The sequence below is a fragment of the Mauremys mutica genome, chromosome 16 (assembly GCF_020497125.1).
Source record: "Mauremys mutica isolate MM-2020 ecotype Southern chromosome 16, ASM2049712v1, whole genome shotgun sequence".
Classification (NCBI taxonomy): Eukaryota; Metazoa; Chordata; order Testudines; family Geoemydidae; genus Mauremys; species Mauremys mutica.
The window spans coordinates 32259145-32272959 of record NC_059087.1 but is presented as its reverse complement, the minus strand read 5'-3'; the positions used below and the strand labels follow the sequence as shown (position 1 = coordinate 32272959).

The 13815-nt window shown below is 52.7% G+C and overlaps 1 protein-coding gene across 1 annotated transcript in view; it reads right to left on the bottom strand.

Annotated features, from left to right (window-relative positions):
- HORMAD2 (HORMA domain containing 2) overlaps nt 1-13815 on the bottom strand; it is an 86190-nt gene that overhangs the window by 40394 nt on the left and 31981 nt on the right. Inside the window, exons 8-9 of the mRNA XM_044989535.1 lie at nt 13213-13280; nt 2108-2259 (exon numbers count right to left, since the gene is read on the bottom strand). Of these exons, the coding sequence (XP_044845470.1) occupies nt 2108-2259; nt 13213-13280 (220 nt within the window). The remainder of the gene's footprint in view (nt 1-2107; nt 2260-13212; nt 13281-13815) is intronic.

Sequence of the window (13815 nt, the reverse complement as noted above, 5' to 3'; positions counted from 1 at the left end):
GTGTGAAGTGCAAAGGAAACATCCTCCCCAGGACATCAAAGCTTCTGCAGCCCAATGGCAGGAGAAGCCTCCACAAGTTTTTCTGCAGCCCCCTGTTGCCCAGATATACTTGGGTAACCCCACTATCTTCATATTCTCCCCTCACTTACATCATCTAACCCAGCGGAAGGAGTCCACTTTACATCACCTAGCCCAGCAATGAGCTTGTAGAGGTGCAGTTGGGCTCTGCAGAATCTTTATTATTAGTGAAAGAAAAGAAAGAGACCAGTTTAATCTCAGATTGAAGTTTGTGGGGCTGGCATCAGGAGGAAAAAAAATCTGTTTATGTGTAAACTTGCAGTGGTGGCCTAGTGGAAACCTCCTGCTTTGTATGCAAATTAAAATCCTGGCTAATCTCTTACAGAAGTGATAAACATTCTGTCCTATGATTTGCGGATGACACCAAGTTGGGAGGTATTGCCAATTCGGAAAAGGATCGGGATATCCTCCAGGGAGATTTGGATGACCTTGTAAACTGGAGTATTAGTAACAGGATGAAATACAATAGTGAAAAGTGTAAGGTTATGCATTTAGGGATGACTAACAAGAATTTTAGTTATAAGCTGGGGACACACCAGTTGGAAGTAACGGAGGAGGATAAGGACCTAGGAGTCTTGGTTGGTCATAGGATGACTATGAGTAGGCAATGTGATGTGGCCGCTAAAAAAGCTAATGCGGTCTTGGGATGCATTAGGCGAGGTATTTCTAGTAGAGATAAGGAGGTGCTAGTCCCGTTATATAAGGCATTGGTGAGACCTCATTTGGAGTATTGTGTGCAGTTTTGGTCTCCCATGTTTAAGGATGATGAATTCAAACTGGAACGGGTACAAAGAAGGGCCACTAGAATGATCCGAGGAATGGAAAGCCTGTCGTATGAAAGGAGACTTGAGGAGCTCGGTTTGTTTTCCTTAACCAAAAGAAGGATAAGAGGAGATATGATTGCACTCTTTAAATATATCAGAGGGATAAATACCAGGGAAGGAGAGGAATTATTTCAGCTCAGTGCTAATGTGGACACGAGGACAAACGGATATAAATTGTCAGTCAGGAAATTTAGGCTTGAAATTAGACGAAGGTTTCTAACCATCAGAGGAGTGCAATTCTGGAACAGCCTACCGAGGGAAACAGTGGGGGCGAAGGACCTCCATGACTTTAAGATTAAGCTAGATAAATTTATGGAGGGGATGGTATGATAGGATAACGGGTTTAGTCAATAGGTCAATAACATGCCACAATGGTAATTAGTACAAAGGGTCAATGTTGGGATATTGTTAGCCTTTTTCTAGGGGGTCTGGCTGGAGAGTCTTGCCCGCATGCTCGGGGTTCAGCTGATCGCCATATTTGGGGTCGGGAAGGAATTTTCCTCCAGGGTAGATTGGCAGTGGCCCTGGAGGTTTTTTGCCTTCCTCCGAAGCATGGGGCAGGGGTTGCTTGCTGGTGGATTATCTGCTACTTGAAGTCTTTAAATCATGATTTGGAGCATTCAACAGCAGAGTCAAGGGAGAGAATTATTTCAGGAGTGGGTGGATCGGCTTATGTGGCCTGCATCTTGCAGGAGGTCAGACTAGATGATCATAATGGTCCCTTCTGATCTTGAATTCTATGATTCTATGATTCTATGATCTATTATGCAAGATGTCAGACTATATTATCCCAACGGTCCTTTCTGGCTTCAAAGTCTATTAACAGAGCACATTTGATCTGGAGTCACTGAGAGATAATAAACTTGGGACTCTGTGATGCCATTTATACACTCACTTTCTGGAGAAATAACAACCTAGCCAAGTATTTTTGCTCCTCATACTGAGGTAAAGGGAAAGGATATGTCCCTTTTCCATTGCCCAGCTGTATTTCTTAAAAGTTTGTGACTATTTCCTTAAAAAGCATGTGTCACATCTTTATGCACTGAATGGCACTATTCTATTTTGCATGCTGCCTCATCACAGCAGCTTTCTGGGTCCAGATTTCACCTATCTATTCTTTGTTCCCCTTCACAGTGGCATGTGTTGCTCATGGGAATTAACAGGAGGGGAAATCAGCTCGACAGGACAGACCGTTCTTCACTTACCATCATTGTAGTAGAAGAGTTTCATGGTGAGGGTAATGTCATTGGGAAGGGGCCCGAGGTTCTGCATTAAGAGGTACAGCTTACGGATCAGCAGGATGCTGCCTTTCTTAATCTCTTCACTGCTCACCCCTTTTGCAAAGCTCATTTTGGTGCTGGAGCCAAAACAAAAGAGCAACTGAATCATTAATGTCCAAACCCCAATTAAAAATATTCAGCTCCCACTGGTTTGTCTTGCACTACAGTAACAGAGCTTTAGTGCTTTTACGTAGTCCTAGCATGAATAGGGAAGTGACACAGACTTTCAACAGTGGGAGATGGCATGAAGGAACACAATAGTCCAGAGTTCAGAATCGTGTAATTGACAAATGAACAGATATTGTAACTGGGGCAATAAACTTCATTCTACAAGTGTTGTAATTCATTTGTTTGTACATGACTAAGTTGGGGACAAGCAGCCACAATACAAGTGCCTTTCACGTACTTGACTAGCTTCTAAATAATTTTCCTTTAAGGACTGGGGGGAATTGGGTGAGAATCACATGTAGAGCAAACTCAAAGAGGTTATGTTCAAGTCCGTCCTGTTCTAATTGAAGTGTGTTGAATGCCCTAACTTCAGTCCTAACATGACATGCTAGTCCAGAGATAAAATTTTCAAGAGTGTCTAAGAGACACAGGACCCTAACTCTATTGACTCTCAGTGAGACTTGGGCTCCTACGTGTAGTTTATTCACAGAACAGGACATTTTAATCTAGCCTGTAACCTGTTTAGAAAGTCTTTGAAAGCACACAGGCTTGCTACCTAAAGTTACCAAAAGCTGAGATGATTTAAGAAAAGACGGTTACTCACCTGTAGTAACTGGTGTTCTTCGAGATGTGTTGCTCCTATCCATTCCATGTAGGTGTGCGCGCCGCGCGTGCACGGCTCTTCGGAACATTTTTAGCCTAGCAACTCCGGCGGGCCGGCTGGCGCCCCCTGGAGTGGCGCCGCCATGGCGGCGTATATATACCCCAGCCGGCCCGTCCGCTCCTCAGTTCCTTCTTGCCGGCTATTCCGACAGTGGGGAAGGAGGGCGGGATTGGAATGGATAGGAGCAACACATCTCGAAGAACACCAGTTACTACAGGTGAGTAACCGTCTTTTCTTCTTCGAGTGATTGCTCCTATCCATTCCATGTAGGTGATTCCCAAGCCTTACCTAGGCGGTGGGGTCGGAATGAGACGTGGCGGAGTGTAATACCGCAGAGCCGAAGGCTGCGTCGTCTCTAGACTGCTGCACCAACGCGTAGTGGGAAGCGAAGGTATGGACTGAAGACCAGGTGGCCGCTCTACAGATGTCCTGGATGGGGACATGGGCCAGGAAAGCGGCCGATGAGGCGTGTGCCCTCGTGGAGTGGGCGGTGAGTCGGCACGGGGGAACGCGAGCAAGCTCGTAACACGTTCTGATGCAGGACGTCACCCAGGAAGAAATCCGCTGCGAGGAGACTGGCTCGCCTTTCATGCGGTCAGCTATTGCCACGAACAGCTGGGACGAACGCCGGAAGGGCTTCGTGCGGTCGATGTAGAACGCGAGCGCTCGGCGGACGTCGAGGGTATGCAGCTGCTGCTCCCGAGACGAGGCATGCGGCTTCGGGAAGAAGACCGGGAGGAAGATCTCCTGGTTGAGATGGAAGGGCGACACCACCTTGGGGAGGAAAGCCGGGTGTGGTCGAAGCTGCACCTTGTCCCCGTGAAAGACGGTATATGGGGGACCCGCCGTCAGGGCGCGGAGCTCTGAGACCCGTCTGGCGGATGTGATCGCCACGAGGAAGGCCTTCTTACAGGTAAGATGGAGGAGAGAGCAAGTAGCAAGGGGCTCGAAGGGTGGGCCCATGAGCTGGGCGAGGACCAGGTTAAGATCCCATGTCGGAGCAGGAGGCCGCACCTGCGGGTAGAGACGGTCTAACCCTTTAAGGAATCGTGACACCATCGGATTGGAGAAGATCGAGCGACCTCCTATAGCTGGTCGAAATGCTGACAGCGCTGCCAGGTGCACTCTGAGGGACGAGATTGCAAGACCTTGACCCTTGAGGTACCAAAGGTAGTCGAGGACAGTCTGGATGGGGGCCGAGAAAGGGTTGATACCTCTCTGGTCGCACCAGAGGGCAAAGCGCTTCCACTTGGCGAGGTAAGTAGTTCGCGTTGACGGTTTCCTGCTTTCGAGCAGCACTTGCTGCACCGCTGCGGAGCAATCCCTCTCTGCGTCGGTCAACCACTCAGGAACCAAGCTGTAAGATGCAACGATTGCAGGTTCGGGTGACGAAGCCTGCCGAGGTCCTGGGTTATGAGGTCCGGCCACAGCGGAAGGGGAATGGGTTCCCGAACCGACAGCTCGAGCAGCAGGGTGTACCAGTGCTGTCTCGGCCAGGCCGGAGCGACGAGTATGATGCGGGCTCTGTCTCTCCGGATCTTGAGCAATACTCGGTGGACGAGCGGAAACGGAGGGAACGCATAGAGAAGAGGCTCTGTCCATGACAGGAGAAACGCATCTGAGAGGGAGCCTGGAGCTTGGCCTTGGAAGGAGCAGAACCTGTGGCATTTGCGGTTGGTCCGAGAACCAAAGAGGTCTATCTGGGGAAAGCCCCACCTCTGGAAGATGGAATAAGCCACATCTGGGCGAAGGGACCACTCGTGAGAGGCGAAGGACCTGCTGAGGCAGTCGGCCAACGTGTTCTGCGCTCCCAGCAGAAAAAACGCTTCGAGGCGAATCGAGTGGGCTACGCAGAAATCCCAGAGGAGCAATGCCTCGTTGCAAAGTGGGGAGGACCGCGCTCCGCCCTGCCTGTTGACATAAAACATGGCTGTGGTGTTGTCCGTGTAGACCGCTACACAGCGGTTCTGCAGGTGAGCCCGAAAGGCGAGACAAGCTAAGCGGATCGCTCTCAGCTCTCGGACGTTGATATGGAGGGAGAGCTCCTGGGGTGACCAGAGACCCTGGGTGTGTTGGTCTCCTACGTGAGCCCCCCAGCCCAGCGCCGAGGCGTCCGTCGTCAGGGTGATTGACGGGCGAGGCGGGCGGAACGGAACTCCCCCGCAGACCGTTTCCGGGTCCAGCCACCAGGTGAGCGTCTGGAGAGCAGGGTTTGCCACCGTCACGACCATGTCTAGGGGATCGCGATGAGGACGGTACACCGACGCCAGCCACATCTGGAATGGGCGAAGTCGGAGCCTGGCGTGCGCGGTCACAAATGTGGACGCTGCCATGTGACCGAGGAGGCGGAGGCAAGATCGCACCGTTGTCGTCGGAAAGGCCTGCAGTGCCCGAATGAGGGAGGCCAACGCCTCGTGCCGAGTGCGAGGTAGGCACGCTCTGGCCAGATTGGAGTCTAGGACCGCTCCTATGAACTCCACTCTTTGCGCTGGAACTAGAAGGGACTTCTCGGTGTTGACAAGGAGGCCGAGAGACCGGAACAGATGTAGAACCTCGGATACTTGATTCACCACCAGCGCTTGGGAGCGGCCCCGAATCAGCCAGTCGTCGAGATATGGGTAGACGTGGATGCGACGACGGCGGAGGGCTGCGGCGACGACCGCCATGCACTTGGTGAATACCCTCGGCGCGGTGGAGAGGCCGAAGGGGAGCACTGCGAACTGGTAATGAGCTCCTTTGACCAGAAAGCGGAGGAAGCGTCTGTGGGGGGGGTAGATTGCCACATGAAAGTAGGCATCCCTCATATCGAGGGCAGCAAACCAGTCTCCAGGATCCAAGGAAGGGATAATGGACCCCAAGGTCACCATCCGAAATTTGAGCTTGCACAGGTATCTGTTGAGCTCCCGGAGGTCTAAGATGGGACGAAGGCCGCCTTTCGCCTTGGGGATGAGGAAGTATCTGGAATAGAATCCCCTGCCTCGCCTGCTGGGAGGTACCTCCTCGATGGCACCCACGCTCAACAGAGACTGGACCTCCTGTAAGAGGACTTGCTCGTGAGAGGGGTCCCTGAAGAGGGACAGGGAGGGGGCGAAATGAACTGTAGGCGGTAGCCGTACTGGACCGTGCTGAGGACCCAGCTGTCCGAAGTTACAGATGACCACGCCTGGAGGAAGTGGGAAAGGCGGTCGGAAAACAGAAGGGGTGGATCCTGATTGGAGAGAGGTGAGCGGCCCTCGGGCGTCTCGTCAAAAGGCCGACTTTGGGCGCTGAGGGGTCTTGGACGATCCCTGGGTTTGGTTCCGCCGCCCGCCCGATGGTCTGCGGCGGAAGGGGGCCGAGCACCGATTGTTAGGCGGGCGAGGTCTGTTGTATTGGAAGGGTCGATAAGGTTGCTGCCGGAAGGGACGCCTTTGGGTGGCCGGCGTGTGCATCCCTAATGTGCGGATCGCCACTCTGCCGTCCTTCAGGGTTTGAATGCGGGTATCGGTTTTTTCTGAAAATAGACCCTGCGTCTCGAACGGAAGGTCCTGGAGCGTGTACTGGACCTCCGGCAGCAGAGTAGAGGACTGAAGCCATGCAATGCGTCGCATGGTTACCCCTGACGCTATGGTCCTGGCCCCCGAGTCCGCGGCGTCTACCGCTGCCTTAATTAAGGTACGGGAAGCTAGCTTTCCTTCCTCTAGCAATGCCGAGAACTCCCTGCGGGAATCCTGCGGGGTGAGCTCTGCAAATTTGGCTAGGCAGCCCAAGATGTTGAATGTATATCTTGAGAGCAAGGCCATTTGGTTGGCGATACGGAGTTGGAGGCCGCCCGCCGAGTAAATTTTTCGGCCTAACAGGTCCATGCGCTTGGACTCCTTCGCCTTTGGCGCCGCGGCGGGCTGGCCGTGTCGCTCCCGGTCATTGACAGATTGGACAACTAGAGAGTCCGGAGCCGGGTGAACGTAAAGGTATTCGTAGCCCCTCGGGGGGACCGAGTACTTCCTCTCAACTCCGCGCGCTGTAGGCGGGACGGAGGAGGGCGACTGCCAGATAGCGGCATTGTTTTTCTGTATTGTTCGAATGAAGGGGAGCGCTACCCTCACGGGGGCGTCCTCCCCCACCACGTCCGTGATGGGGTCCTCGACCTCCTGGACTTCTTCCACGGGTAGGTTGATGGCCTTAGCTACCCTTCTGAGAAGGTCCTGGTGAGTCTTGAGGTCGATCGGCGGGGGCTCCGACGGTGCCGCCCCTGCCACCGCCTCATCGGGGGAGGAGGATGAGGAAGGACCCGGTAGCACTTCCTCCGGTGCCTGCTCCGTGTCTGCGGGAACCGCTTCATGCCCCAAGAGCGTGCCGTGGTCGGCGGCCTGCGGAGTGGGGGACGGAGGTGGCCTGCTGACAGTGGCTACCGGTACCGACCGCACCGATCCTGGCTGTCGCGGCGGGAGGGGGGGCCCCTGTTCATGTTCGGCCCAAGGGACCCAAAATCCCCATTGCTGCGGTCCATGTTCTGGTGGGAGGGACCCCGCCCGGAAGTCAACTGCGCTGCCCCCAGGGGAGGCGACTGAGGGCTCTCTTGATGGCCAGGGAGGGGCCGAAGTGATGGCCGGGCGGACGCCCGGTGCCGAAGTAAAGGGCCCCCGCGGTGCCGCCGGACGGTGCCGGTCGTCACGTGGTCTGGCCGGCGAACGGGACCTGCGCGTGTCGCGGTGCTGGGAGCTCGACCGGCGGTGCCGGGAGCTCGACCGGCGGTGCCGGGAGGTCGACCTTCGGCCCCGGGAGCTCGACCGGCGGCCCCGGGAGCTCGACCTGCGGCGTCGGGAGCGCGACCGACGGTGCCGGGAGCTCGACCGACGGTGCCGGGATGCGGATCCGGACCGCGTGCGGCGGCGTCTGGAGCGACTACGCGACTCTCGACGCCTGTCGTGGTGCCTGGAGCCGGACCTGCTACGGTACCGGCGACTCTGCGACCGGGACTTGGAACGTCGCCGGGAGTGCGACCGGTACCGCGACTGGGAGCGGTACCGGGACTGCGACCGGCGAGGAGACGGGGAGCGTCGTCGTGACGTGGATCGTCGTGCCCGGTGCTGCGGAGAGCGGTGCCGTGAGCGAGAACGGGACCGCGACCTGGCGGCGGTGCTGCGATCGGGTCGGGCGCCCGGGGACGGGGGTCGCATTAGAAGTGGCTTCCCAATAGACTTGAGAGGCCGCACCGGTGGCCCCGGCCGCTGAGCGCTTGCGTCAGCGGTAAGTTCGATTAAATGTCTTGCCGTCGCGAACGCCTCGGGCGTGGACGGCAGCCTCAGCTCCTCATCGGTGGGCACCGGGGAGCTGGGCGGTGCCGGACTCGACGGGCCCTGCGGCGCCGGAGTCGACGGAACGGTGCACGTTTTGTGCACAGCCTCAGCCTGCACCGTTACAGTCGGAGGCGGCTGGGCTAACGGTCTCTTTTGCTTGTCCGAGACCGTCTTCGGCACTTTGCGCTTCTTTCCCGGGGAGACGGAGCGGTGCCGGGTCTTCGGTGCCGGGTGCCGCGCCTCGGCACCGGGGCGGCTGGGTGCGGTCGGCGCGCTGCTAGTCGAGGCAGTCTTTGGCGCCGCCGGTGCCGGTGCCGGAGGTTGGAGGGCCGACTCCATGAGGAGTTGCTTCAACCGCGAGTCCCGCTCCTTCCTCGTGCGAGGCTTGAAAGCGACGCAGATGGGGCACTTGTCCGACCGGTGAGCCTCTCCAAGACAGCGGAGGCAGGTGTCGTGCGGGTCACTCACCGGCATAGACCGCTGGCAAGCCGCGCAGGGCTTGAAACCCGCCGGTCCGGGCATAAGCCTGCACCGGGGCGGAAGAAGAGGGCTAACCCCTCTAACTCCCTAATGAGTAAGATAACACTAACTATAGAACTATTAACAAAATTTAACAACTACGATAACTATATACACTAACTAACGGAGAACGCTAAGCTGTGGAGGACAGGAGAGCACTCCACTGATCCTACTAGCCGTCACGGGCGGAAAGAAGGAACTGAGGAGCGGACGGGCCGGCTGGGGTATATATACGCCGCCATGGTGGCGCCACTCCAGGGGGCGCCAGCCGGCCCGCCGGAGTTGCTAGGCTAAAAATGTTCCGAAGAGCCGTGCACGCGCGGCGCGCACACCTACATGGAATGGATAGGAGCAATCACTCGAAGAAGAAAAGGCTTTTTTCTGGAAAGATAAAAAGACGTAGCCCTAAGTATGTCTAGTGAGTAGAGTTTAGTGTCTGTAGGAGAATCTTGAAGCTTACAAAAAAATATTGGTAAGGCAATAAATTGACTTATATGGAAGACCAAAACTACTTTTGGTAAAAAATTTGGATGATGCCTTAGAGTAAATCTGTCCTTATGAAACAAATTATACAGAGAATCAGCCACCAAATCTTGAATTTTGGTTACCCTGCCAGCCAAGGTGATGACTACCAAACACAAAGTTTTAACAGAGAAGTGATAATGGGAGCTGTGGGAATGGCGAACAGCGGCTACTGCAAGCTGCAGGGAGCTGTGCCTGCGGACGGTCAACATAAACAAAATGTCTCGCGGTCCACCAGCAGATTACCCTGATGGGCCACATGCCAACGGCTGCCGACCCCTGTCTTAGTGACTGCAAAAGCCATTCACCATACTGCAGTGTCAGACATCCAGTGAGGCCTGCAGAGCTGTCTTGGCCACCAACTGGCCTTCTGTAGCCACTGCCTTCAGTTCATCTATGGTCTCCTGAGGAGGTTTTTCAGACAGATGTAAAACCTTTCCCCTGAAGAAAATTGTTGTTAGCCAATAAGGCTTGATTATCAGCTAGGCGAGTCTGCAAACTAGCATATGAGTAAACTTTTCTCCCCAGAAGATCCATCTGCTTGGGCTCCTTGTTCCTGGGTTTAAATGTAGGGGGCCCAGGCAGCTTAGAGCTTTCCTAAGTTATCGTTACAACCAAAGAACCAGGGCCTGGGTGTGTAACAAAGTAGTCAAATCCCTCAAAAAAGTACAAATGATCTGCCCTCTTAGATGGCAAACTCAAGAATGTCTTTCATTAATAGGCATGGTCCAACAACCCTGAGACACTGGGTGCAGGATGCCAAGAAGTTATGAGACCTCTCCTGGACATTCTCCAGGAGAATCTCTAAAGTACCCACCATTCTTTTAAGCAGGTCCTCAAAGGCCCTAACATTGCGTATTGTGGACATATTAGACAGAGTCATGGTCTTGTCAGATGGCCAAGGAATAGGCTGGTCCTCGTATTCCTCCATGAGGACTTCCTCACCAATTTGCAGGAGCTTCTGATGAGATGAATGAGACTCCCTAAAAGAATCACTAAGGGAAAAGGGCAATTTTACTCTGGATCTTGATGAATCTATTGAAATCCTGGGAGCGGGTGGGCTTCTGAAGGCCTCCCCCTCAGCCTAAAGGGAGGAGTCAATAAACCCAGGGTTCAAGTAAAGGCAGGGGATAACAAATGATTAAACAGGAATGGGAGTGATGGTCACAGGGTCAAAAGCAGGAAGCCAGAGGGGGACGCTGAGCAGATAACCCCAGACAGAGCCCACTGCTCCTCGAAGGTGTCCAGGGAGCCAGTGGACGCAGCCCAGAGGAACTCTGTGTGGATGTGTGTGCAAAGCAAGAAACAGAAAAAAACCCACAGTCACAGAGCACTTCCACGTCCAGCATCCTCCTCCTGGTATGGTGGATGGCCAGCTTGGCCAGCGACAGGAAGAAGTTGACCAGGAGGTCTTGCGACTTCATGGGGCCATGGATAGGGTGTGCAGACATCAGAAGGTGCTGGGAAAAGTGCAGCCAGAACCTGAGGAAAAGGTTCTGGAGGAGCCAGAAAAGGGGCTGAAGGCTGGTGCATTCGAGACAGATGTGCACCAGGATTTCCCTCACGCCACAGAAGGGGCAAGTGGTCAGGAAGGGGGCTGTACCACACCAAATACACGCCTGTGCACTGTTCCATGAAGGAGCCACCAACTAATATTCCCGGCGGGCCATGGAACCAAGGTAGAATACAGACAGACCCACGAGGGCTCTTCACCCCCCACAGATGGTAGGAGGCCCTGCCACTTGGGGTCAGGGCAGGAGACGTGGGTGAGGAAATTAAAAGTACAGAGCACGAGCATGTACAGCTGTGTCCTAGGCATGGTTCAGAAACGCAGAGGGGGCGGCCAGAGGGGCTAGCAGGGACAGGCACTTGATGACAAGGTCCAGAGGGCCAGGGGCAGGTAGGGAGCATCCTCCCGCAGGTTGGATCTTGACACAGATGAATAAGCAGTTAATGGAAGAGGCTGAGGTCTTCACAGAGACCAAGAGAGCCAGGTTTGCAAACCACATGAGAAGGGCATATGGTACCACAAATGTGGAAACCAGGGAACGAGGCCTTTCTGAAGCACTCCTTCCAAGGCCGTTCACATGTTGCTAGGGGAGGTGGAGATCTCCTAGAAGGGTTCCTGATGCCATGCAAAGATGAGGATGCAAATGTATAAAATTCCTTTCACAGAGGAGCTGATTCCTGAGGTGTAGAAACAGGAAGAGCCTCACATCTGACAGCATGAGAGGTAGTCACCAACACCACAGAGGTTGGACACGGAAAAAATTTCATCTTCCGAACATTCGGCTGTGGTACCAAAAGAGTCCTGGGAACGGGAGATAAAGGAGAGAAATCTAGCAATGGGGACTCCTGTTCCAAAGTGATAGTAGATGATGTCAAAGCAACCTTAGTGGATGAAGAAGGCAGCACTCATGACTCCAAGATATATGGTACTGATGCCCACAGTACCGGGATAATGTCAGTCACCAAAGGTATAGGATGTAGTATCGTAGCTAAGGAACATGATTCTCCCAGTCTTTGAAGATTCACAATACCAATGTGGTTTCAAAGGAGCTATTTTAGACAAGTCCTCTTCTTTGTTAGTACCAGGGATGACAATCGGTGCTGAGCCCTGTCTGGAGATCTTTGTTCTTTCCTGCCTCTGGAACTACTGATTGACCTGAGGACGACTGAGAAGACTCAGAGAGCTAGACAGCAGCATGAAGTCTTCTGAGGACAAAAGATCTATCTCCCAGAGAGATGTCTCTTATAGCTGAAGCACTCATTGAAACTGGTTTCAAAGCCAGAAGAGACTGTTCCCAAGGGTGTACCTCAGAGTCAGACACACTCCACATAGATCTTTCTGTTAAAAATAATTTTAAACAGGCATCATGACCCCTCTGTATGTGCTTAGAAAAAGAGTTATAAATGGCACACTAGCTAGGGATATGAGACTCCCCTAAACACTCTCTAGATGCATCATTGGCAGGCACGACAGTCTTGCAGGCAGGGCAGATTTTAAAGCTCAGACCGATTCCTTGGTACTAAGGCAAGACTCATAGAAAGCAAAATTGCTTTAATTTGTGTTTGCTTGTTTTAGCAGCAAGCTTAACTAAAACTTACCAAGACAATACACTAACTCCAAGCTAACTAACTATAACTCTAAAGTACTAAAAGGCTAAAAGGAAGCAGGAGGACACTATGGGCTGTGACTTGCTACCATGGGCAGTAAGAAAGAACTGAGTAGCTGTTGGGGCTGCCTCTCCTTTTTCACCCTGCTGTAGGGGGCATATGAGGCACATGTACAGCCCCAACAGGCACGGCCAGCTAAAAGATTCCAGGCTCACACACACAGGGCACATACACCTACAGTGGGAGTCGAACAAACATTTGAAGAAGAACAATCCTTATGGTGTTGATATTATGCTGCACCCAAGGGTGGTCATTGGCAGTCAGAGAGTGAACATGGGACTTCTGAATTTCAAAGCATGAGACTACTGCCTGAAGTACAACATCCTGCTATGTTAGCCCAGGCTGTAGCAGGCTCATCAAATTCTATGTATAGCCCAGCCACCACCGGGGGGGGGGGGGGGAGCGCTACACAGAGTGGGCACGGGATACATCAATCTTGTCCTTAATTCAGCTCTGCTATATCAAGGTGTTACAGCACATGTACTGTAATATGTAAGCTCATCAACGCAGGAGTTCCGATCCAGCAGGATGCTGAGTGCCCTTAATTTCCACTGAGTTCAATGGCAGATGAAGCCATTCAGCACCTCATGGTACTGGAGGGGTGCATGATACAATCGCAAGGGACAGTTTTTGCTTTAAAAATGTTTTGATAAAGCAAATTTCTCACTGTGTATTTTTCAGAAATAAAACAAAGCCATTACCTGACAATGTCCATCTGGGGCCCATCCTTTGTATACTTGAATTTGAACTGATACAGCTCAGTCACCCTCTAGACATTCACAAAGGGAGCAGAAAAAACCAAGTCTTTCAGCAACATGTTCCCAAAAAAAGCTCAACAGATTGTGCAGGAAACTCTCTGGTGTCCCTGCTTCCTCACTCCTATGCCTGTCTAGCAGGATCAAATTACTGACTAGGCCCCATTTTGATCTCAAAAATCATCTGCAGATTTTTGTCAAACTTTCTTAAAAGAAGCAAATGCAAATTCACTTCTGGGCTGAGAAGAAACATGAGAAACTCCAACTCAAAAGGAAGCTTGGGGGAGAAAAATCAGGAGCCACTTAAAACAGGAGGCCATAATGCAAATAGCATGTTAACTAGAGCTTACACTAGTGATGTTATGGTTAGGGCTGGTTGAAAATTTTGCATCCAAATGTTTTTTTGGTGGAAAATTGGGTTTTTAACTAAATAATATTTTTTTTGCAAAAACCATCTGCTTTCTGCAGATTTTTTTTGTCAAAAAATTAGCCTGAAAACAGAAAAATGTCAATTCTGAAATGCTGCCGCAGGCTCTCATGGAAGTTGTA